Genomic DNA, 26,191 nt, shown 5'->3' on the forward strand with positions numbered 1-26,191 from the left:
TTGAGAACAGCGTTGGTGGTGCCACAGAATAAAGCTTGGCTTTTCTGGAGAGGGTGTGTTGTGTGGGTCTCAGAGCACAGGGAGTGGACTACAGTGGTCTTAGTGTCTGGTGCCAGCCTCTCTCTCTGACTGCGTAGGCATGAAGCGTGCTGTGGTGACCCTGTCTTCTCAACACAAACGTACGTTGCTGTGTATGTATTTCCAAGACTTTTTCCAAGGCAAGTGCTTTGAAACCATATGTAATTTTCTTAGCTAAATGAAGGAGCTTAAAGAGAAGAGATACAAGTTGCCTAGCTTTATGGGTTCTTGGGAGGCATTTAGAGATGCAGATTGCTGTCTGTTGGACAAACAACAAACGAGCTGATGTGCGTTTGAACAGCAAGGAAGGAGAAGTGTTAGGGTGGAGGAGCATGTCAGGAATTGAGCAGGTGGGAGTGTCCTGGTCTTCTGATGAATGCTTGGCTTTGATCCAAATGTTTGCTGGGCTCAGGCTGATGATCACCCCTCTACTTAGCAGCTGCCTTCTAATACAGGGGCACAGCCAGCACAGTACAGTTTGATGCAATTACCCGGTAGCTTCAGAATAAAAACTGACCAACAACTCCAAGGCCTTTCAGGCTTATGCAAGGTTCGACACCAAGATGATGATGCTGTCAGTTAAAATGGGTTTTTCATGTACTTCTGCAACAGTGAAGAGCCTCTTGCTCATCCTTTTGGAAAAAGGCATAGTGCTAAGTTGAAAGGTACATATCTGTTGAAAGTAGTCATTTTGTGGTCCCGCTATGTTTTCAGTTTGAAACATGCTGCCTGAACTTCTGTGTCACATTTTGCTCTACATGCCGTACTTTAGGTTAACCTGATGAGGGTTGAGCATTTTGCCTTCTTTTTGGGATGTATGTCCTGAGTATTGGTTTTACAACGTGTTGCTGGGTCTGGCCTCAAAATTAAAAGTTTTCATGTGAACTTTGTTCCTTTTATTTTCCTTGTTCCCATTTTCCCCCATTCCTACTTATGCTGTTAATATTATTTTCTTCTTACAACTTCCTGAAAGTCATTGATGTCCAGGGAAGTAAAGAGGACTGAAATGCTCTCTGATGAATGGAGGAGGAAAGATAGTAGTAATTGAAGTGGGATGATGGAAGTGGGTACTAGGAAGCTATTGAAAGAACAGGGTCTGATATGACAGTAGATACAAGGGATTGGGGTGCTGAGGCAAGAAAGTGGGGAGCGATACTGGGATGAGAATGAAGGGTGCATCTTCACAGAAAAGAGAAGATGGAGACCTGCTCAGATGATATGTTTTCTTGTTGCTGTAGGGCATTTTTTTCCTTCTGTCCTTCCCAGCTCCAAGCCGATAGCTTGTTTGCCCAGCTTCTTGTCCTCCAGTGAAAGGAACAGGGAACAAAAGAGTTCCAGAAAGGAGGGGAGTAAGTGATTAAGGAGATCCACAAAGCCCAGTCAAACCTCCGTGTATTGTCTAAAATGCAGCCCAGTCTCACCAGTGGCCTACCTTTTTTGTCACAAAGTGAAAATGGAGTGCACATCCTGTCATGTAAATTTATCTCTTTCCTGCCTAATCTCACTGTCCTGACTAATTAACCGCAGAGGCACTGCTACGTGCGGTATGGATTTTGTACCTGAGAAGAGCACTTTTCACTCACAATGGTGAATGTTAGAAGTGTTTTGGGGCATGCTGAAGCAGACTTACTGTGTGTGTCAGCACTGACATGGCCTATTTTACAAGGAGAAAGGATTTTTTTGAACAAAAAAGCATTTTTTAAGTGTTTAATTGCCTTGATAGAAAATGAAGGGGGGGAGGGGAAGTGATTAAGGGGGCTGCATTTTGAAAAATCTGTACAGAACAGGAAACTTTAGTTTTTCATATAAATCCTATGAAATATGGGGAGAAGAAGGGGGAAAGGAATATTCTAAGCCCTGAGGAAATTATGGTCTAACGTCTATCTTTACCAAAGTCCTGTTTAGTACTTTACCCTGACCTTGCAGTGACCCTTATTCCTTGGAGTTCGTTGACTTGAGGTAATTGAGCCTGGGGCAAATAAATCCTAATAATTGTCTGAAGTGCACATTTGCTTATTTCCAAAGTAATACCCGTTTTCTTACATAAACAAGATTAAGTGTTAAAGTATAATATTTAAAACATATCATTTCTATCTCATAGAGGAATGGAGGCTGTGAACCAAGTTTTTACAGTTCATAAGTAAAATCGTCTATTTTTTAAAAAGGCAAACAGGCCAATCAAGAGAATTTGGACACATACCTTCAAAATCTAAAATGTTCATTTCCATACATAACAAAAGCCATTTATTTTGTTCAGAAAAATAGTTATAAAGGTTTTTGGGAAAAGTGATCATTATTTATATAAGCCTTGGATTTCACAAAGCTCTCAGACGTCAAGACCGTTTGTACAGAATGATTAAATTGGGTGATCTGGGAAACTGAAATACAAAACATTTGATCAATTTGCTGTGGAATGTATTTATTTTGAAGGACTGGATGGCATTCAGTAGCTGGTGTTGTAAGCTGGTGGTTTCAGCCCATTTCCTTGTTGACTCGTGACTGCATCCCTCACAAATTCTTGCATTGTCAAGCCAGTAAACCAAATTTTAGATCAGGATGACAAATGAACTGTTAATCCCTTCAGGGCAGGGCTGAAGGAGCTGGGGAAAGGGAAGAGGGGGGGGAGGCAAGGAAAGTTTGCACTGCAGGAGTGGATAAACAGGATTTCAGTTAGCTGTGCAGCTTGTCAGACTCTTTAATGAGTGCTTGCTCCCTTTCTAAAAAGTATAGCTGGATCAATCATTAAAATAGCCTCATTAGCTGTTAAACTGACAAAATTAGAGGAAACCATAGCTTGTAACTTGCTGAGGGAGGAAGGACTTTTTATTATTTTTTTTCACTGAAAGAGTCTGGTTCCTGTTGGTAATCAGGCTCTGTGGCAGTGGCCATCTGACGTTTCGTAGGGTGCAGACAGATGTCTGGATGGCTTGTGTCTCCGAAGAATAAGGCTGATGCTCTCAGGCTGTTGGCCATTGGGAAGTGCTCTACATAACCCTCTTAAAATCTTTTGGCATCTGTTTTACATACCATGTACTGCAGTCGTTCAGAGGTTCCAGTAAGGCTCTGTTCTGCAGCTGCTTGCTCTTGGAATCTCCCTCAGCCCCTGCCCTTCTCTGTCAGATCTTTCTGGCCTCTCTTGCCATTTGGACCATGTTGCCCAAGAAGGTGAGAGCATCAGACAGCAAGGCTGAGGAGGCTGGACTTGCTGAGCAGTTACTTTTTGTTTGCTCTGACGTGAGAGTTGTGGTTTTTCCTGAGTCTGGAAAAAGCGTGTTATCTTCTGGGAGAAAAGAAAAACGCTTGGGAGGAGAGAGCTAAAGCTTGAAAATAGATGTTTATTAAATGAAATGCAAAGCACGTGAGTGATGATTCATTAACAAGTGTAACTGATTCTTCAAAAATTGAATGATATTTAGAGTCTTGTAGACCAGATTTGCCAGCAGCTGGAACATCCCCCACGCTTTCATTTTTTCTTCACCATATTGCATTTTCTGACTCCAGCCGTTGTTTGCTTTTGCCATTGCTTTCATATACAGAATGCTCTCTTGCTTTCTCACTGTTCGGAAATTCAGAAGAAGCCAATACTTTTAGTATGTTGTGTGATGGGATATACTCATTGTCTAGAGAAGAACTTAGACTGTGAAGTGTCCTCAGGTTTTCCAGAGCAGTAGTATCTAACCAGGCTTCTGTAAGAACAGACTGAATAGGGTCTAGACCCAGTAAAAGGAGTGTCACGTAATACAGAAACCAAAACGTGTGAGGAAAGAGAAAGGTCAATTAAGCCATTCTTATGCCTTTCTGATGAAATTTGGTGGCTGCAGAGCCATGTCTCTGTTGTGTTTTCATGAGCTGCCTAGACTCTTGCTTCCAAATCATACTTCCAGGCTGCAAACAACATGGGAATACCATGAGCAGGATCTAAAAGAGTGAGTGGGGATTTTTTTAGGTCTTTGATTCTCCCAGTGCTTGACATAACAGCCCCCTAATTTTACCGGTTATAGTAGTTCAATGCTGAGTTGAATTCAATAAGTCATTGGCAAAAAAAATTGCCAAACCCAGCTGTAGCAGCAAAAAAAAGCCGTGTGCTAATACTTCAGGAACATGAGCTATAAATAGCTTTGTAGTATAGCTACTCTTACTGCCTCGGCTGCTTGTCACAAGAGGCTAATAGTGATTTGTAGGTCAATAAATATCCTAGGTCATCAGATTTCTGTTAGGGCTTCTGCTCTTAGCTTAATTTCTGGCATAAAGCTTACAATAGAGTTTGAAAGGGCATCTGTGGAGGACTGTCATGGAGTTTTTGCATCTGTGCCAGCAGGATTATTATGATGGTAGGTAATAGAATATGGAATATTCATGTTGCCCTGGCTGTTGCAGTGAAGACTGCTGAAGCTGACTACATTTTTAACTCTAGTTTTCTTTTTCCTTTGCTAATTGTATCTAGAATTGGTTTCTTCCACTGTGAAATATCTCTGAAAAAATCCATAGTCTTGGAGATACTTTGGAGAAGAGCATTTACAATAGGGGGACTGGAGTGGGAGGAGGAGGAAGAAAATTTTTGTAAATTCCCACAATGTACTGTTTTCTGAAATCTGGAGTCATTTTTTGATGGTCCTGTTGCCATGTTAGTAGCCGAAATAGGTTAGTTTTCACAAGTTCTTTTCACCTGTTGCCCAAAAGCATAGACAAGTTGCAATATTATTCAGTGATTAATTGCAAGCATCATGTGGCATATTCAAGATAGAAAAAAATAATCTCTATAACTGCAGTGAGTCTTGAATTACATCTCTGCATGAAACGTGCTTCATACTTTATATCCTTCCCTGTAGTTACCCACAATTGCATCCAAAAAATCTATGCTCTGCAGTACAGAAAGCCATAAAAAAGATTCTGTGAGGGAGATACTTCATATGGTGCCATTCACTACACTCAGAACAGAACATGAATTGTTAGGGGAAAAACAAACAAACAAACAAAAAAAAAACAACAACTTTTTAAACTAATGCAAAATATCTTTGATTTTTGTCATAATGATTTTCCACTTCATAATGATTTTGCACTTACTATTGCAATTTTATATGTATCTAAATGATGGAAACCATTGAGAAAGAAATGTGTTCCTGCGATGTGTTCTGTGGTGGTAGTCTTTTGCTTAGTTTGGTAGAGGAAATAGAATAGCCAAAAGCCTGTCATAATTTAATTAGGATAGATTAATTTTATAGTTCCTTTTTTTAAGCCTTACACAGAGAGGGAAGAAGACATTTTGGGCATATGCCAGCATGTATATGCTCCACATATGGAGCACTGACGTGTGGAGCTTGTACCCTCTTCTGTGATGCCACTGCTGCGTGCAGGAATTTTATTCAGATTAAAACCTGTGATCCATTTAGACAGTCCACACAGATCTTTCTAAAAATAGTTTTGAATTAGTTTGATGTTTTTAATGCGTATCTGCAAATAGCATGTACCTTTGTGGTGATTTAACAGGTTGATAGCATTTATGCAAGTAGGTATCTGAATAATTATCTGAGTAAGAATAAAACCTACAATTTCAGTGCCAGTCCCCATTTTTATTTTTATTTTTTTTTAATTCTTGATCATTTGAGAATTACTTCTTTTCTGTGGTTGAATTTTTAGCATCATTGGATTTTCATTCTGTTATCTTGCTGTGCCTTTGTATTATTATATGGGAATTTGCTGGAGCAGTGAATTTATGGCTGTCCAATTCTTTAACAAGAAGGGGTGTTATAACTTGTAGTAGCTGAGTGTGATCTTGCAGTGTCTTTGCACTTACTGTGAGTGTTCACTGTGATAGGTTTCCTTGCTATTGATGTGTCTTTTCTGCATCAGCGGATTCAGGGCAGGATGAGCATGTAAACTGTGGTCACTTTTACGCCTGCATCACATGAAGAGTGTTCCAGGAGAACAGTGTCTCATCACAGTTTAGGGAATATGCTTAATGTCTTTCTTGGCCCTTCATCCCCCCGTCATTTCCCCATCCCTTTGAAGGTAGTTTTCACAGAAATTACTTTGTTTTTATTCCCACTTACTTTCTGTTTACTGTTTTGCATAAGAAAGGAAGAGGAAAAGGATTATTCTGAACTCCATAGCTCGAGTTCCTTTGTGCCTGTCTCATGAGTGATGTGCTGGAAAAGTACAGTTGTTCAAACCTCCACAGGCCATTAACGCAGCAGCTCTCTATTCTGGGGACTGAGCTGCATACACATACCCATCTGTTGCTAGAGGATTCCAGGTGCTTGTGCAAGGCTCTGGGTAGTAGGAGAGATGCCTCTGCTGGAAAACTACTGCTTTACCGAGCTGCTTTGTTCCTTTCTTCCTCCCCTGGGCCAGTGTCAGTGAGCAAGTTAAACGTGGGAGTTACAGGGGAACCAGCTCCTGCTAATTGACAATATCCATTTGACACTGTGGGGATACTGAAGTTTAGGATCTTGGCCACATGCATGTCCCTGGCTTAGAGAGAAGCAGTGTCTCTGGTATTCTTTATTTCTTTTTTAAATTGGGAAATATTTTTACTTTGATTCACTACTCTCAAGGGTGTTTTCTACTGGCATTTCAGTCATCCATCTTTTCTCAAAACAACAAAATTTTAGTCTTTTCCACAGCCTTGCTTGTGGAAGTCCTTCAGTGAAACCAATTCAGCCAGATTTGTAACAGGATGAAGGAGCCACCTCTATTTTTTGATGGTTTTGCATAGTCTTAATAGGGCAAGAACGATAGTCATTACCCACTGCCTGCAGAAGAGAAATGTTAAGTCTGTAGAATTCGCCATGCAAGAGGTCTAATTCTTGGAGTGATCATGGCTTTACATTATTGCATGTAGATTTTTTTCGTGGTGACTTGTAAATACCTTTAAAAAACTGCTCAATCCTTTCTGTGCCTTCCTGTCTCCTGGCATGTCCTGGAAGAGGGGGAGAAAACCAAAGGTAGAAGGTACCTTGGCAGTGACGCCAAGAGTGGTTTATGAGGAAGGTGGGCTGGTGAAAGTATTATTGGTGACCTGGGGGCATGGGTTTGGGTTTAAAGCATGATGGTGTTCCACAGTGAGTTTGTCTCCTTTACAAAATGTACCACTTAGCCTGTAGAAGCAAGGAAGAAATATTAAACCTTGTTTTGAAACCAAATCCTTGTATTTGGCAAAAAGTAGGAGTGTGTAAATGCAGAAAGATGCATTTAACATTCCTTGGGAATTCCACTGGGGACAAATAATAAGCATTTAAGCGAATAACTCCTGTATTTGGAAGATGGAAGTTAGGGGTAATAAATTTATATAATGGCTCCAGAGGCTTTTTTCCCCCCACACGAATTCTGTAAGAATTACTTGTTCTTCAAACCATTAAATATAGAGAGCTATAATGTTCCTCTTCAACAGCACAGTGAAACTGAAGCTAGTGTATGAGAGTTTGGTCTGCCTGCAGTTGCTCAGTTCCTAGTGTATCTATTCCTGCATATCTGTAAATTCTTTGTCATTTGTTGTCTTTTCTCTTATGGACAGAAGATGGGCTTTCTCAAGACAGAAGGCTTGGTTCTACAGTGCTATGACATGTCCAGATGTAGCAAGAGTAAGAGGAACTCAATTCTTAGCATACCAGAAATGGTTTGAGTAAATCTGGATAAATAGGCTATATTCAATAACTGGAGAAAGTAGTGTGTTTTGGCTCTTCTGTCTCCAGCTGCTACCAGAAAGTGTTTTAACAGTATGCTTACAAAAATGAGGAAATATCAAATGTTAAGGTTTGTGAATGAATGACATGTTACCAGGAGATGTAAATTAAGCATTTTCCCAAGTATGCCACATATACACACACAGATGTATCACTTTCACTATGGTCAGTGAGTTTTATATAACATCTGGGGATAGCAGGTAGTCCCAGACACATTATTGAGTCACAGTTTAAAAACGCTGAAATTTTCTTTGAGAAATGAGAACTCAAATTCACTTTTCACCTAAACATTCAGTTCTCTCTCTCAAAAAATGTCAGTGTTACCCGTAATGTCCTTAAGTCCTTTTCCAAATGAAGTAAGAGCTAAAGCAGGTGGCATTCTTTCCTTCTTTCAAAGAGAGTACTTTGCAAAATAGATTTCCATTTAAAAAAAAAAAAAAAAAAAGGAAAGAAAATACACCTTTGCTTAACCTACAGACAGTACAGTAACAGTGGATAGATTGTCTAAAAGCTTACGAATTTATTTTTTACAGAAAGCATCATTGTTCTTATGAAGTACAACTCATTTTTTTTTCTTTTGGACCCTTGCAGAATGAACATATTGGTTTTTGCAGGTTTATGCTGGAGCTCTGTGTGTGCTTAGTGTTGATTTGTCAAGACACACAATGTGTTATTCAGTGACAATGACTATGAAACTGCAGTGTAACATGGCAGAGACTGATAAAACAGGATCTCTGCTTTCAACACCATCTTTGTAGTGCACGCCTTTATAGGATGAGGATGTGAATACAAGATTCTCTTGAAAATTCACGTTGGTATTTTTGCATGCACACTTTTAATTTGACTGTTGTGACTGTCAAGATAATTCAGGGAGTTAGGTTTGATCAGCAAATAGAAGAAAAGGCAAGACACTGTTCATTAGATGCCAAGCTGAATCATACAGTTCCAGACCGGGTGTATGAAAATGATCTTCTGCAGAAGAATATTAAATCCTAACACTTGTGGATTTCTATTCTCTATTTTGAATAAAACTGTTTGTTGACCTTTTAATAGGAAAAAAAAACATCACCCTTAGTACATATTTGTGTTTTTTATACCTTCCTAAATGCATTGCAGAATTAAATGACTAACTTAGAAGCATTTTGGCATTTATCCTACTAAAGAAATCGTATATTTCTTCTATTCTGATTTATATTTTGATGGTGTTTCTTTGTGCACGTATACTAATTCAGTACCTCTTTAAAATAATAGATGAGGAAGCTAACATGGGGCACAGGAACTTCTAGAGCACTCTGTCAAAAGTCTCTGCACCTCTGTCTCTGCTTTTGGCACAAGAATAGGGGAGAGGAAGAGAGCTAATAAAACAGTGAATCAGAAACAATAGAAACAGTCAGTCTCATGGGAGAAATCTGAAATCATAGCTTCGTTGTTTTCAAATTCCAAATAAAATTAAAATCCATTAAGACTAACTTTAAGACTGAGAACAAGGTGAAGGTCAGTCCAGTGACGTGGAAGAATGTTTGGAGTTGAGAGTGAATGGAACTTTGCTTTAAATAAATCGTACGTGAGTTACTCTTAATTTCCATGCTACTTCAGTTCGGGAGGGCTTTGTTGATGCTATATAGAAGTTTGGTGTGATTAGGAAGAGTAAAAATGTCAGCTTTTCTTAACAGTCTTAACCAAGTCCTGTACAGCTTCTTCATTTGTACATTTTTTTCTATTTTAAAATAAATCAAAGATGAGATCTTGTAGTAGATAAAAAAAAAAATTCAATCCATACTAATAACTATTTGTGCATTTATGCCTGATCTCCAATACTTCAAATAATTTTAAGAGCATAGCTTTCAAGAACCCTTATTTGTGTTAACATCTTGACAATACTTTTAATTATTTTTCCCCTACTTCTGGCTATTAACCAAGGAACGTTGGTTAAGTGAGTAAAGTGAAAAAAGTGAAGGGCTTTCTGAGGTGAAATAAGATTGTTTTCCCCATTGTAACGTTTCATATGCTTCATGTTAAGTCAGTAAGAAAATTTACATGACTTAAATCTTTAGAAAGTTTGCTTCATGAATCTTTTAATATTTTGTTAACAAACAATGTATTTCAGATTCCATGTCCTCAGTCATGTGAAATATTAGTGATGTTTTGAGATGTCCTTTAATATTTTTAAGTCTTTTTTTTTTTTTTTTTTTTTTTTTTTTCTTCAAAGCTAACATGAATTTCAAAAGTAACTAAGGCCATTCTGTTTTCTGCAGTACTTTGGAAGCTTGCTTGTAATATTCTGTGTTGAACTGGCCTGTGGTGTTTGGACCTATGAGCAGGAAATAACGGTGAGTCAGCAAAGGAGGCTGCATTTTTTCCAGAGAAGAAAACAAAGATTTCCATTAGCTAGCTGTTTTCTAATTGCTGTAGTGTTTATCTTTGTACATTATTCTGACAGTCTAATTTCATGTGACTGTCTTTTTTTTTTTAAACAGAATTCTTCTGGAAAGTCACGTCTGTCTGGAAGGTCCCGTCTGGGTTTCTCCCCACCCACTCTGTATTTGAGAGACAAATCTGCAGCCCCTGATTTATTTAAGGACTTTATTTTTAGTTAATTCTTGCTTAGGCAGATTCTCATTGAAGCCAGTGGAAATTTTAAGGATTAAATATGATCTTCAGTTTTTAAGATAAGTATTTTGAGGGAGGAGATGTGAGAATTTGTAGGGATTTTGCTCTAAAAGTTCTTAATGTTTTAAAGAAAAGCTCAAGCTCAGTGTACTATATTGTAAACAGTGTGTACTTTCACTAAAGAACTTGCTGCCTTCTGAAATCGCACTGCCTCCACAAGCTATAAATACCAGTTTTAAGCAAAGCGTGTCTGAGCTATAAAACACTCTTCTGTAAACTTGTGAAGAGGTTTTATCTCAGTCTAGTTTGTGTAGCTGTACCGTCATGCAGGAAAATGGGTAGGTGTTGAGCAAAAAAATAGAATGAAATGTTATTCTGCTGGCTGCTACATCCTTTTGTCTTGCGTTCAGTCTGGTACATTTATATGAATAGCAAGACAAATATTTTTCTGCAAGCTGCCAAAATATGCCCAACATATTGGTCTTTTCAGCAGTGTGTAGCATTTCATTGCTGCAGTAAGATGGGAGGGAGCTTTCCTGATGTTTACACAGTACTGGGATTAGAGGAATTTCTGGCAGATTTGAAATCTGAAGTTACGTGGCAGCATTTTGCATCAGAATTCATTCCCTTGCTATACAGATTCCAACAGGGTGTTTTAATATAACAGTGATTAAGTCTATCTCTTTGCTTTAAATGTCAACTCACATTGATGCATTTTAAAACTGGGAATGCAGGTGAGAGGCGTGCATCATCCTATGGGCACAGCTGCCCTCTCCAGGGTTTTACCAAGGCTGACAATTATAACTTAACATCTTCCCACATAAATCTTGTTGGTGGAAACTGCCTGGAATGACATAACCTTCGGTGCACCAGTATGTGCCTTCTCCAGCCTAGCCTTTTCCATTCAGATAGAAAACCTGAAGCTATGTGTGTGTTTTGGGGCAACCCCCAAGCTATGGGGGTAACTGTTCAGTTACCTGCTATGCGACTGAAACTCTAACCTGGAACATTTTGATAAAAGCCCAGATACCCATGTTAAGGCCCTGGTGATACTTCTTCCCCCCAGAAAAACCCATGGCTTTCCCTGGGCCCCTCTCCCCTTAACAGCACTGAGCTCTATGTTTGTACCTTTGGCAGTGGGTCACAGGGAACCCAGTAATCCATGCTCTTTCAGGTTTTCCTCTCTCTTCCAGGAATTCAAGAATACGAATGTGAACTTTGAACATCCAAATAGAATAGAAAAAGATCTCTTTGGAAATTGCTTTTCTATTTGTCTTTTCTTCCTGTCTTTTATACCCATTTCCTTATCCTCTGAAATACTGTGTATCCTTTGAAATACTGTTTTCTCTTTCCAACTAATTACCTTTCCTTCTCCTTCTTTGTCTTAACACCAGTACTCCTCGTGTAATGAGATGGGCCAGACTCAGGTTACCTGCTGCTGACACCCATAGGAAATGTGGTGGTTTGGAAAAGCACAGCTGTTTCTCAGTGATTCTTTCATACCTGTGCGGGTCACTTCCCTGCAGCATGCTTTCTCCTACTCTGCTGCATGGAGATGAGATGACTGCCTTGTATCCCCGGGGAATGGCTCACTGTCGTGTTGGTTTCAGTGTAGCATGAAATCACAAGAACCCCTTGTGGATCTCTGAGAATCAGTTAGCATTAGTGTAGGTGGGTGTGTGATGTTGTCAAAAACGTCACTGAGGCAGAGCCACCTCTGCTAATCCAAAATGGTCTTTCTTTGGCATATGGTCAAATCTACTGTAAGAGCCCTTGTATAAACAATTTTCCTTCTAGCTCATGATAGCTCTCAGCATGAAGTGTGCCTCGTGACTATTTTTTCCACCCACAAGAATGAACAGCCACTGTTGGTTCTCAGCTTACTTGGGCATTGGTCAGGCCTTGATATATATTAGAAAAATAATCCTAACAAGCAGATCTGAACAGCAAACTGCACTTTGTGTGCCAAATTCAAACCCTTGTTTCTACACTTTTGTTTATTTACATGCTGCATGAAGGCGTTGTTATAAAACTAAACATACGCTGCACAGTCAAATGAATGTATCTCATGGTTCTGTGTTATTGTGCAGTACTATGCATATGAGCTGGCAGGAAGCTGCTTAGCAGATACATTGATGTCCTCAGTTTGATGTCTAGATATTCTGGTAGTAGTCAAACATACAGATTCCAGACAGTGTCCCTCCTTAGCTCCAGAATTCAAATTGCCTTCCTACAGTGGGTTTTAGTTTGATTTGTTTTGTTTTTAACTTCCATCTCTCACTTTCTGATTTTTTTTCCTCCTTCTAGTTGTTTTCATAAAGGACACCTTTTTTATGTGTGTAACCTAGGACTGTATTCAACTCAAGATAATAAAACAGTCTAGCAAATAAAATCTTAATTACAGTGATATAGAGTATTATCCAAAGAAAAAAAGAGTACATTTCTCTTTACACGGCACTGAAAATCAGCATTGAGTACAAAAGCAAATTATTTTATTACAGTGACTAGTATAATGTTTGCAAGTATTCTGTGACATTGTTTTCATAAGTATTCTTAGTGCTGTACTGCTACCATATATTTTTCATGTGGACAATGGTGAATTCAAAGCTTTATAGCACAAGGAATAAAAATTCTGCAAAGTGAAAGGTGTGTTAAATTTCTGGGTTGTTATTATTATTAATATATTCATAATATACAAAGGACAAGGACCAGGCTTCTTGGAAAGCGTTGTGATTTTCTTTTTCTTCTCAAGTTATATTTATTTATATTCACACAGTGCTATTACTGTTTGCTCCAAATTGAACTGGAGAGCTCAGTCATAGCCACCAGAGTAGCTTGGCTCCCCAGCCCTCCAAATGAAAGCCTATATTGCAGTTGTGATTGCTTTCACCGTGACTGTTAAGGCTGGTGGGAACAAGGCAAAACTCAGCACAAATGGTATGCGTGCCTAGAAGGGCAACTATGAAGTCTTCAACTCCTTGTTTCACTTTGGCACACTGAAATTTGAGCTGCTAAACAGGAAGCCAGTTTCTTTCCTTGCTTCTTAACTGCACTGTATGCCCAGTGCCATAGTGTTTGCTTACTTTATTTCTAACAAATTACTAATTAGAGGTCGTCATCTGATGAGAGCACCAGCTCTTCACTTCTGTGTAGTCAGGTTTTAAAAAATGATTTAACAATTATTCTTTCAGACAAGAAGATTTACAAGGCAATGAGTGTGTGTGAAGAAAAATTTCACAGGTCCTCATTTTCTAAACTTGTTACTGTTCTTAATTGAGCACATTCAAGATACCTGTGTGTTCAACTTCAGTCAAAGCCAGAAAGCTACTGGAAAGATGATCAGGGCAGAATTAATCTCAATGTTACAAATTTAAAAGATAGATATTTAAATCTGCGTTTGTCACCATAGACATTGAAGAAAGTGGATTTGGGGCTTCAAGGGAATGATTCATCCGCCTTGTGTAAAATATTTATCTTGCGATGAGATGAATTACCCTGGACAGCTGCCTGTTTCATTGTATTGACTAAGAAGGCAACAAGGAGATAACTAAATTGGAGCAGACGAAATCCATCCCTGATGACTGGGATGGGGCTTGGTTCAAATTTTATGCCAGATAAAATCTGGTAATCATATAATCAAATTGTACACTACAATCTTTGAATCTCTCAAAAATGCGATAGCTCCTTTTCAGTGTACACTACATTACCAGAAAAAGATCCAAATAACTTTTTCCTGCTATTGTTATAAAGGTTTATAAAGATTTGGTGTCATAAAAGTTGAAACATTTATTTTTCCTGTTTTATTTGAATACAGAGTTGTTTTGGTTATTGCACTTAAAAGATCTCGGAGTAGATGAAGGTTCTCGGTTTGGAGCCACAAGCTAACTGGCCTTCTGTTGTGTCAATCACTTTTCTTTCCTTGTTCTAGGTTCCAGTACAATGGTCTGATATGATCACTCTGAAAGCCAGGATGACCAATTATGGCCTACCTAGATACCAGTGGCTGACCCACGCCTGGAATTTCTTTCAGAAGGAGGTAAGAAGATGGTTAATTCATGAACTGAAATAATACATGTTTAGTGTTATGTATCTGCTAAAGGAAAAACTTTATTTTTAAGTGAATAGATGAATGCAAGTTAAATGAAACCCTGTGTAGTGACAATGTCTCTTACATCACTTGATAGCCTGCTTTTGAGGTTCTGTAGGTCCTAAAGACACTATTTTGTATATTCTACAACTTGATCTCCTGTTTTCTTAGAAATTACATTATTTACATGACATACTGTAGCTTTGCCTAATACAGGTAAGTTCATGTGTATCCATGTTATATAAATTTTAATATCAATGTGTTATAAAGACCTGCACCTCAAAAAGTAAATTAAAATAAATGACCAGTGTTTGGTAGCTTACACTACTGAACTACTGCTACTACAAAAGCTACCAATACTAGTAGTGGACAGACATGACAACCTCACGAGCTTATTTCTGTTCAGTCATATAAATAATTCTCAATATCATCAAAGTATCCAGCAGTTCAGGAGTCGAAGATCTATATCTAGTTAGTGTGTAATCGTGGTGTTACATGAAGCCTAATTCAAAATAACACTCAGAACATATTAAAACTCTCTTTGTATATGTTAAAAGTAAGAATGTTACTAAACTCAATGAAAGTGCTAGCACTGTCTTTTTTTCTGCTAGTAATGTTAGGATACCAACACGTTTTAGGATTATTATAAAAGTTAAGAATATGGCTTATAAAGAAATGAAATTCTTCAGGTAAAATAAAACGAACAATTCTATGTTCTATTTTAATATTAAGCTATGCTACCCTTCCTGTATGCTCTGTTAGTTTCCTTTCATGGAGCTGTCATGTATAAGAACCGTGGTTACCTGGACTTGAGTGGCACAGGAAGCTTCCAAAAGGATGCCAGTGCTGTCTCTTTTGTTACAGAATCACAGAATCACAGAATTTTCTAGGTTGGAAGAGACCTCAAGGTCATCGAGTCCAACCTCCAACCTAACACTAACAGCCCTCCACTAAACCATATCCCTAAGCTCTACATCTAAGCGTCTTTTGAAGACTTCCAGGGATGGTGACTCCACCACTTCCCTGGGCAGCCTGTTCCAGTGCCTCACAACCCTTTCAGTGAAGAAGTTCTTCCTAACATCTAACCTAAAACTCCCCTGGCTCAACTTAAGCCCATTCCCCCTCGTCCTGTCACCAGGCACGTGGGAGAACAGGCCAACCCCCACCTCACTACAGCCTCCCTTGAGGTACCTAAAAAGAGCGATAAGGTCACCCCTGAGCCTCCTCTTCTCCAGGCTGAACAAACCCAGCTCCCTCAGCCGCTCCTCGTAGGACTTGTTCTCCAGACCCCTCACCAGCTTCGTCGCCCTTCTCTGCACCCGCTCAAGCACCTCGATGTCCTTCTTGTAGTGAGGGGCCCAAAACTGAACACAGTACTCGAGGTGCGGCCTCACCAGAGCTGAGTACAGGGGGACGATCACCTCCCTAGCCCTGCTGGTCACGCTGTTCCTGATACAAGCCAGGATGCCGTTGGCCTTCTTGGCCACCTGAGCACACTGCTGGCTCATATTCAGGTGACTATCCACCATCACTCCCAGGTCCTTCTCTGCCTGGCAGCTTTCCAACCATTCCTCTCCCATCCTGTAGCTCTGCTTGGGGTTATTGCGCCCCAGGTGCAGGACCCGGCACTTGGCCTTGTTGAACTTCATGCAGTTGACCTCAGCCCATCGGTGCAGCCTATCCAGATCCTCCTGCAGAGCTTTCCTACCCTCAAGCAGATCGACACACGCACCTAACTTGGTGTCATCTGCGAATGAGAAGTGACCTGATCACTTTTTGCTAACCTTGTTGAGGTTAGCAAAAAGTGATCAGGGTTTTTATTTCCTTTGACCAGGAGTCAAAAAAAACAAAGCAAAAAACTGCCTTATGTATTCACAGCTTTGCCCTGTAGCCTACTAAAATTCAGAACTATTTTTAAAGAATGAAGTATTATGTTACAAAAATGAAATTGCCCAAGGTAAAACCCATTAACTACAAATGTAACTCATGTGCAGGAAGAGAACTCTTTAAATGCCTGTCATTGTGCTGCCCTTGTTGAAATGTTTAAGTCTATTGGTGTTGCACAGATTTCCTGTTTATTTAAACATTTCCTAGCTGTGCTTGGTTAGTCTGTATTTATACTAAAACCTAAAACAGAGAGCGAGGACTACATGCATTTAAACCCCTCACCCTTGCTCTGGCTATTCAAGTGCTACATTAAACAGTAATCCTTCATATGCAGGTAGAGCGTGTGTCTGTTCTGCAGCCTGAGATAACATAATCAGATGGTCTTGAATTCCTTGAATAGAGCTGATATTGTATCTTGATTTAAATGCATAGGTTGATTAAATAAAAAGCTGCCTTTTATGGTCCTGGTTATAGTAGTGTCATAATAATGGTTTTAAGGTGAATACTAGTAATAAAACATCTGCTTCTTTGCTAAAGAAGCCATGCCTTAACTCTTCTAGGGGAGAAGAATTTCTTTTTTAAGTTAAATTTCTGATGTTTTATCTGTGACCAAAGGAATTTTGAGAAACTTTGAAGTGAATTTAAGAAGGCTCTTTTACCACTTCTACTAAACTGTTGAAGTCTCGTTTTTGTTCTGCCTACTCATAACTTAGATGGTGAATGGGTGAACATGGTATGTATTTTATGCCTGAATGAGCACTCTGCATGAAGCCCTTCTTTAGTCAGCATTATGATTTTTTCCAATTCCTAAAAAGTCATCTCTGATCAGCTGTGTGCTCTTTCTTCTGTATTATTTAACATCTGAGAGAGACGGGAAATGTTTTTCCCACCACCGCTACCACCTCCCTTGCTGGTCTAATGCCAGAGTTGTGACTATGCTAAGGAAGGCGGGAAGGGTTGTTTCAAGGCAGGAAGGAAGAACTGGGGTTGGGGAAAAAAGACTCGATAATAAGGAGACTGTTCAATGAGGTTGACTTTATGGTTGCAATGATAAAAATAGGGGCGCTAAAGCTGTGCTGAAATTCAGAAATGGAAGAAGTGGGGTATGTAAGAGGAGTGGAGTACAAGCATTGTATCTGGGCACTGATCTGTTTGAATATGACTGAGAAGTGGATTAATCATATACAGAAGTCTGTCTGTGAGGTGGGTAAATGGGGCAAATGTTCTCAAGTCCATGGGTCTTTGCTAGATGAATTGTAAGCACTGAGATTGGTACTGGAGGACATTCAGACGGACAGCACCATTTTGTTCCTCTTACAAGGCCTTTTCTCAGTCATATCAACTCCCCATCCAATGCTGAAAAAAAAATCTGACATAGCTGCTTCAGCTGTTTTTTATGTGAATGCAGCTAGGAATGTGGTAGGCTAGTCATTTGGCTTTAAATCTTCTGGTGTGCTCTTCAGAGAAGACAGGTTGTTAGTCCTGGTGGTTTTTATAGCCAATTATGGCTCATCTGCTTTGCAGCTAGAGTTCCCACTTTTATGATTGTTTCTGTTGCTGTGTTTTATTATTATATTTTACTGTGATGCCCTATTCTTCCATTTACATTTTGTCTTTCAATATTTGTAACGTCTCTACCTTTTCTCACTTTTTAAACTTTTTTTTTTTTTTACTATTTTCAGATAAATCTCTGCTGTATGCTTTTTCTGATCTATTTTTCAACAGATATGTCCGTAGCTGTAGCCTTGCAGGAGTAGTCCTTACTAGTAAGACCGTAATAATCTTTTCGTACAATTTGCTTTAGCCACAGATGTGGTTGGTCACTCTTGCCATGAGATTATCATGCGTTAGTCTACAGTAATATGGATAGCAAAACTGAAAAGTATGGGAATTTCTGCAAAGCCTCCTTTGAAGGAACAGTGGGGTTTTAAAGGACAGAGCAGTATCACTGGCTGTTTCTGAAGTGTTCATTGGTCACTGCATTACTTCTTTCACACCACTTTTCTGTCAAAGCAGAGGAATGTACCTGAAAGCTCTTGTTTGTGTTTTAGTCCTACTTAAATATTTCAAAATGTTTTAATAGGAATTTATTTAACTTGTTTGATGACCTACTTTTGTGAAGAAGTAGCATCATTATTGCTGATCTTGGTTAATCCTTCCTTTGCAGTTTAAATGTTGTGGGGTGGTGTACTTCACAGACTGGCTGGAAATGACAGAGATGGACTGGCCACCTGACTCCTGTTGTGTCAGAGAGTTCCCAGGATGCTCTAAGCAGGCACATCATGAGGATCTCAGTGACCTTTATCAGGAGGTAAGAATAAAAATATGGGTATTTCAGATGGCTTTGTGCAGTCTTCATGATCCGGTTTCTTTTTTCCAAACTTTTTTTTTCTCTTGCATTGCAGCAAAAAGGTTTGCAGAGCAATTCTTTTTTGTTTGTTTGTTTGTTTTGTTTTGTTTTGTTTTGTTTTTTTGAAAGAAGTTAATGTTGTTAATGCTGAGGTTTTGAGCATCTGCTGTCTTTTTTAATGAAGACCTCCAGAGGCAGCACTCTTGAAGCACTAACTTCCTATCTGCACACTTTCTTCTCTTATAGATGTCAGAAGGTCCTTTAACTGTGGAGGTAGACACTGAAAATCAGGAGCACATCTATTGACAAAGACACTGAGATTCTCAGATCTTTTTTCACAGTGTTTTTCTGAAGAGATGAAGTAAATTAGGCATGAGGGAGGATATTTTGTTTTCGGTATGGTTTTTATAGCCAACTGCAGCTCGCCTACTTTGCAGCCACAGTTCACACTTCTATGTTTGATTCTGGAAAGTGAGAGGAGAGGACTTAAGCAAAGGTGTTCAAGCTGAACCAAGCACCTCAACAGGCAGTCTGGTAGTAGTCCAACACTTACTCCTTGTGTGCCACCAATATAGCTTAGGTAATTCCTGAGCCAAAGTTACTGTGAGATATTTTTCTTTCTTTACCTTGAATATTACTTTTAGACGAAGGAAGATGAATGGTGGTACTTAAGTGTGCTCTTTTGGGTGTGAAATTGGGAATGAGTCCATGAGGAACCAGGCCTGGAACAGAGAACCATGCTGGTTCTTTGCTGTGACATACAAATCGAGATCAATACTAGGACAAGCCCAATCCTTGAAGGTGGGCTTCCATGATGTTGACAAAGTTCCCAATCATGATTTTTCCCAGAAACTAATTGACGGTATAGTTTGACATTTTGTTACATATAATGTAACATTTTCTTCAGTTACTTTTGGAGAATAAAAATAACAGCTGTTAGGAAGGATTTTTCAACTCCTGAAACCATCCATTGTGTTCCAAACTGTGTTAAATGTCAAAAGTGCTAGATTCAATTTGAAGTCTCTCAATAAAAGTAGGCCGGTGGAGGAAGAGAATCAGAGACACAATAGAGCTAACATGACAAGAAGTCAAGTAGCTACCAGGATGTGTGAGAATTAATAGTGAAGGACAATGATGTTGTGGAGCACAAAGACTAAATTAATGCCTACTAGATTTGCAGAGAGACTGCCTGGCTTTTTTCTAACAGAAACCTGAAGGGCATATTTATAGTTCTTCTTCTATTCTACCCTAGATACCCCAGTGACTTTTTAGTTGGATTTAATCTCTTATTAAAAAAATAAATAAACACAAACACACATATATTTGGCTTTCTACTGCAGAATCTTTTCCAAAATGGGACAGCCTTTATTTTGTTTCACCAGCCACAAAAATAATGTTTTGCTTTCCGAGTTATGTACAGTGTTTGGTTGGCAAAACTGTTTTTTTTTGTTTTTTTTTTTTTCCATGATGCTTGTTTGTGGGTTTTCTTACAGGCTTGTACTATATCCTTGTTCTTATATTTATCACTGTCATGCAAAAACAACTTTAACTGCAAGGCTAATCTGTCTGACTTCTGCTTTGGATAACAGAAGGAGGAAAGCTTCTTTAGAAAGTGATTTAAAACAAATTTATGTAGTCTGCTGATTCTAGAGGGAACCTGATGAGATTAGCCTCGCTAGGCTAAAATTGGCTTATGTAAATATCCATTCTGGTACTTCAGAAAAGTCCTTTGCAGTATTTCAGAAAACAGAAGTTTAGTTTGTTGGCTGGGATGGATAAAATTTTGTTGTAGTTGTGCTGTAATTTTCTGCTGGGATCTCTGAGCTCTCTGTGGTCTCATTTGGAGTCCTTTGCAATAACAATTTCTGTTGAAAGGATGGTGGCTTACTTGAAGACTTGCCTGAAAGTATTTTTGACAGGAATTGTGCTCCTGCTGCTATATTTTGAAAGCCTTTTCTTTCTTTCTTTCCTTTTTTTTTTTTTTTTAAATGTTGAACTGCATTTATTCTGACAAACCCCTCACCTTTGTACAATTCATAGAATAAGGAAGTCTTAGATTGTAATTGAAATGGGTGTGCATGAGGACTTCTTAGTTCTCATGTTTAGGAGGTTCATTTTGTTTCAGTTTGGTCTGAGAACAAGGGGACGTCTGCCAGTCTTGTAAAATAATTGGTAGGATTTGATAGCTTCAGAAAAATCAAAATTGTGTGTTAATTTTTACTTTTTTTTTTTTTTTTCTAGTATAATTTTGACAATCCTCAGAACTTGTATATATAACAGATGTTACATGTGCTTGTGGTTTATCAGTTCTCTGCTGCTCTGAGAAGATCTTATTTATTTAAGATCTGATTATTATTCTGTTGGTACTGTGGTGTTGCAGTAAATCAGAAAAACATGCTTTGTTTCTGTTTTAATACTGAAAATGCCAAATGGCTCTTAGAGTAAACTTGAACCAGGTCCTTAATACTGGTTTAGAGCTTAATACCTTAATAGCTCAGTAGGAGTTCGAAGCTAATACTCCTCTGAATGATCACTACAAAATTTTATAGTATTTATGATTTCTCAACAAGAGCTTTCAGTTTAGTGACAAAGTACTACTTTTGCCTAGGGAAGTATATTTGTGTACTCTTTAATTGCAGGCTACCAACGATGAATATGTTGCATAAGCAGAAATAAAATGAATTTGAGGATAACGGGGGTAGCTGGGTATTTCTCAGTTTTGAGGCTGATTATGAACAGGTATTAGAGCAAAACTGTGAGAACATCATTAAATGTCCAAAAAAGGGCGGCAGTCTATCTAGATCGGGCATAATTTGTGTCAGTTATGTGTGTTTTCTGCAGGAGATGCAGGCATTAATGTTAGTGCTGTTTGTTAATGGATGTTTCCTCCAGGCAACAAATGAACTGAATTTGAATACTGCTGTGGTTGAGCATTTTTAAATTGTGACCAGCTTGTACCTTAATCCCTTAACGTTATCTAAGTATTAAAATGCAGACAGTTTCTCTGTAATTAAAAACAAATTTGGAAAGTTACTTAATTACACCACTGTCTTTTAGCTGCAGGAAAAAAAAAAGACACTAACGTGGTGATTTTTGTTCATCAAGTTCAATTACATAGCTTTTGCTATATATTTCTTTTTTTCAGATTTCAAAGAATCCAGATTTTCTCCTTGTTCTGTGTCTAAACTGTGTTAATTTATAAAAACATAAAAACACCAAGGCATTGTGAAGAGTGTAAAGACATTGAGATCCTTTAACTTACTCTGTAGTATGTTGATTTTATTTATATCCTAAATGAGAACCTGCTGACTGCAGTGTGAATTTTGTGTGTCAGGCAAGAATCAGGCCTTTCATCAAATAACTTCATGACTGAAGTTATATGAAGGAATTTTACTTGAAAAAGTAAAACTTGAAAAGTGTTGTTTATTATAGCCTGATATATCTTCAGATTATGTCATTTTGATCAATTGCTTTCTTTTCATAGAAAAGTTACAAGATTTGTAGGAAGGACATAACCACAAAAATGGTGTTTTGAAGGTAATGCCCATTCTGATGGGTTCCACGAGGTCTTCTGCTGGGACCAATGCCTGCTGGTACTCCTTAGTATTATCCTATAATGACTACTACTCTGAATTTTCCCTTGCTGATGCTGTTCCTTTGATTTCTGTACTGTGAAGTCCTGTAAAGTTTAGCATGTGTCAAAGTAGCTTAGGGCCTGCTCTTCAGAGTTTTATCCTTTCTAAGACTTTTCTGAGCAGCAAGTAGTGTAGCTTGTGTTTGCACTGCTGTCCAGTAGTCCCCAGAGCCAGCATCTCTGTGGATCCTTGCTGATCTACAGGGACTTGGGAGCTTTTCAGAAACCTTGTGCAGTAATTACTTGGCCACATGCACAAACTGTGCAGCATGTGCTCTACATAAGAGATTATTCTTCCTAAATTTCCATTTTTTGAAAATGTCTGCTTACGGTATTTTAACATACTTTTTATTTTTTTTCGGTCTTTTTTTTTTTTTGTGTAAATAATTATTTTTCTGTAAATAAGTGCTTTGGATTTGCACCTGTACAATGGTAGGGAGAGGTGATGGGTATAACCATCTTCCTAATACAGCATGTGGGTGGTAAGCTCTTTGGAGAAGGGTCTAGTTCCCCGCCTAGGTTTGTGCAGGGTGGGTAATTGCAGCCACTCTCACAGTGAGATATGAAATAAAGCATGACAATAATGCTGTGAGGTGACTTTCAAGCTCGAACATCTGCAGAGTCTCCATGGGAATAGCAGTCTGCAGGATGGGTGTTGGTACTTGTATTGCTTCAGAGGTGTAATTAATTTGACTCAGCTTGGGGACCTGCTATGGCTAGGGGTGTTTCCTGGTGCTGCTGCAGCAGCTGGAGATGGTGTATAGGTGGGAAAGAAGCATGGAAACCACTATGCTAAGCCAGTTAGCCCTGGGTTGGATGGAGGACCCTGATTGTGGGAAAAATAAAATCCCAGCTAGTTGCAAATTTGTGCAGGGTTTGCTGCTCCAGCTGGATGCATATAAGTGCAGGAAAAATGGGATTCACCCCTGGATACTCAAAGAGCTGGCCAATGTTATCACAAGACCTCTCGTCCAAAAGTCTTTGGAATCTGAGGAGGGTCCCCGAAAACTCTCAGGAAACTGGCAAATTTTGTCCCAGTTTTCAAGAAGGGTAAGAAAGAAGACCCAGGTAATTACAGGCCTGTCAGTCTCACTTCAGTTTCTGGTAAAATTATGGAGATTATTCTGGGAATTATTGAAAAACATCTGAAAGATGGTACAGGTCACAGCCAATATGAGTTCTTGAGGGTAAAGTCCTGTTTAACTAACTTAATTTCCTTTTATGACGATACCCATATAGATGACCAATGGAAGACAGTAGATGTAATCTTTTTGGATTTCAGCAAAACTTTTGATAGTGTTTCTCACAATAGCCTTATGGAACAAATGTCCAGCACACAGGTAGATAATATGATGGGTGAACAATCGGATGGTGGGTTGGGCTCTAACGTTTATTGTAAACAGGGTTACATCAGGCTGGTGGCCAGTCACTATTGGGGTTCCCCAGGGCTCCATTTTAGGGCTTTACTATTTCCATAAATTACTTGGATGTAGGATTCGAACGTATACTGAGTAAGTTTGCAGATGACACTAAACTGGGAGGAACTGCTGACTCCCTCTAGGGCAGAGAGATTTTGACAAATTAGAGAGCTGGGCAATCACCAGTCATATGAATTTTAACAAGACCAAACAGCAAATTCTGCACCTGAGGCAATTTTGGTTATATATGCAGATGGGGATGAGAGGCTGGAGAGCAGCCCCACTGAAAGGGAACTGGGGATTTTGTTTGACAGCATGTTGAATGTGAGCCAGCAGTGTGCCCTGGCAGCCAGGAGAGCCAAGCATACCATGGGGTGCGTCAGGCCCAGCACTGCCAGCTGGGCGAGGGAAGGGATTGTCCTGCTCTGCTCTGCACTGGGCGGCCTCACCTCCAGCACTGTGTGCAGTTCTGGGCACCTCAATATAAGAAGGACATAAAACCAGTAGAGATTGTCCGAAGGAGGGCTACAAAGATGGTGAAGGGCCTAGAGGGGAAGACATATGAGGAGTGGCTGAGGTCCCTTGGTTTGTTCAGCCCAGAGCAGAGCAGGCTGAGGGGAGGCCTCATGGCGGCCTGCAGCTCCCTCACGAGGGGAGTGGAGGGGCAGGCGCTGAGCTCTGCTCTCTGGGGACAGCGACAGGACCCGAGGGAACGGCATGGAGCTGGGACAGGGGAGGGTCAGGCTGGGGGTTAGGGAAAGGTTCTGCACCCAGAATGTGGTCGGGCACTGGGACAGGTTCCCCAGGGCAGTGGGCACGGCACCAGCCCTACCAGTTCAAGGAGCATTTGGATAGTGCTCTCAGACAGATGGCCTGATTTTTGGGTGTTCCCATGTGGAGCCTGGAGTTGAATTCAATGATCCTTGGGGGTCTCTTCCAACTCAGGATATTTTGTGATTCTGTTAGTCCATTTTTCTAACAGGTGAATTTCCGTGTCATTTTTCACAATATTGGTTTTGTCCTTCCCTACCAGTCTCAATGACTTGGTGTTATTTATTTTTCTTTCTCTCCGCTGAACCAATACCCAATAGACTTTTCAAAGACTTTAGGAAATTACTTTGTAGCAAGAGATATACCTTGACTGGCCCTGCACAAGACAAGGAAAAACTGGTTCTTTGTGTAAACTATGCAAAAAATGGCAGAAGTTTCTGCTTTCAGATCAGAAATGAAGCCAAGTTCATTTTTAGAGTATAGTCTACAGATACATGAGGCTGGCAGAGTGTAACTAGCATAAATGAATATGTTTTTTGCAGTGAGGAAATGCTACTATTTCAAGAATGAAAAGCTGGAATAATGCTATATGATACTGTTACTACTCAGTACTAAAGAAGTTCTGTTAGTACTCAATACATTCTCAAAATTTGTCAGAAATCCTCCATCAAGGGTGTTTTTTTTTTTCACTATTCCCTACTCAGTGTCTGGAATGTAATGATTTTCCTACTCTATAGAGTATTTCTGCTGAACTAAAAAACTGGCATATGATGGATGCAGGTAACACTTAAAAACAAAAGGTGAGAAGAAACATTGATGAGATCATGCAAGTCTGTAGATCTTTTGGGGGAGCCAGAAAAGCCAGTACTAAAACTGGCTAAGCCTTGGGAACTGCAAGCCAAATAATATTGACTAACTTTTTTTTTTTATCTATTTTTGTTTCATAGGGATGCGGTAAAAAAATGTACACATTTTTGAGGGGGACGAAGCAATTGCAAGTGCTGAGATTTCTTGGAATCTCCATTGGAGTAACGCAGATTCTGGCTATGATCCTCACTATTACCTTGCTGTGGGCTCTGTACTATGACAGAAGGGATCCTGGGGCAGATCAAATCATGTCCCTGAAGAATGATACCTCGCAGCAGCTGTCATGTCATTCTGTGGAACTACTGAAACCAAGCCTAACAAGAATCTTTGAACATACATCGATGTCAAATAGCTTTAATACACACTTTGAAATGGAAGAGTTGTAGGTGATGGAATTAATCTAAGAAGATACAGGGGTTTTAATCATTTTTTGTTGTTTTTATTCTGTTCCATCAAGTATACCAAATATACCAGTCTTCCTATGCTTCAAAAACCAGCTAATGATTGATAAAGAGGCCTGTGCATTAAGAAAGATAATGAAATGTCTGTATTTCAGCCTCTTAGAAGAGCTGTATAACAGAATTGTTCTTGCTTTTAAAAGGCATTCATTCTCTGGGCACAGTAATAGTTAACTTACTGTCACAAGATGAGTGATGTGTAAAATACTGATTTGTTCACGTGTAGATAGACAAAACCTCTGCGGAAGCATCATGGGAAAGGAAGAAAGATACTTGTCTTTTGAAGAAATGACTGTGCTTTGAACAAACAAAATGTGACTTCAGCTGAAATTGACTTTTACATTTTTAA

The 26,191-nt window shown here is 39.3% G+C and overlaps 1 protein-coding gene across 2 annotated transcripts in view; it reads left to right on the plus strand.

Moving 5' to 3' along the window:
* TSPAN12 (tetraspanin 12) overlaps positions 1–26,191 on the plus strand; it is a 46,922-nt gene extending 20,731 nt beyond the window's left edge. The window contains exons 4-7 of one of the 2 annotated variants that reach the window (XM_032189711.1): positions 10,016–10,090; positions 14,299–14,406; positions 18,512–18,655; positions 25,465–26,191. In XM_032189711.1, coding sequence (XP_032045602.1) covers positions 10,016–10,090; positions 14,299–14,406; positions 18,512–18,655; positions 25,465–25,770 — 633 coding nt within the window. In that variant the 3' untranslated portion in view covers positions 25,771–26,191. The remainder of the gene's footprint in view (positions 1–10,015; positions 10,091–14,298; positions 14,407–18,511; positions 18,656–25,464) is intronic. The other variant, XM_032189720.1, reaches the window with a different exon arrangement.

The sequence above is a fragment of the Aythya fuligula genome, chromosome 1, assembly GCF_009819795.1.
Source record: "Aythya fuligula isolate bAytFul2 chromosome 1, bAytFul2.pri, whole genome shotgun sequence".
In the NCBI taxonomy this organism is placed as follows: Eukaryota; Metazoa; Chordata; class Aves; order Anseriformes; family Anatidae; genus Aythya; species Aythya fuligula.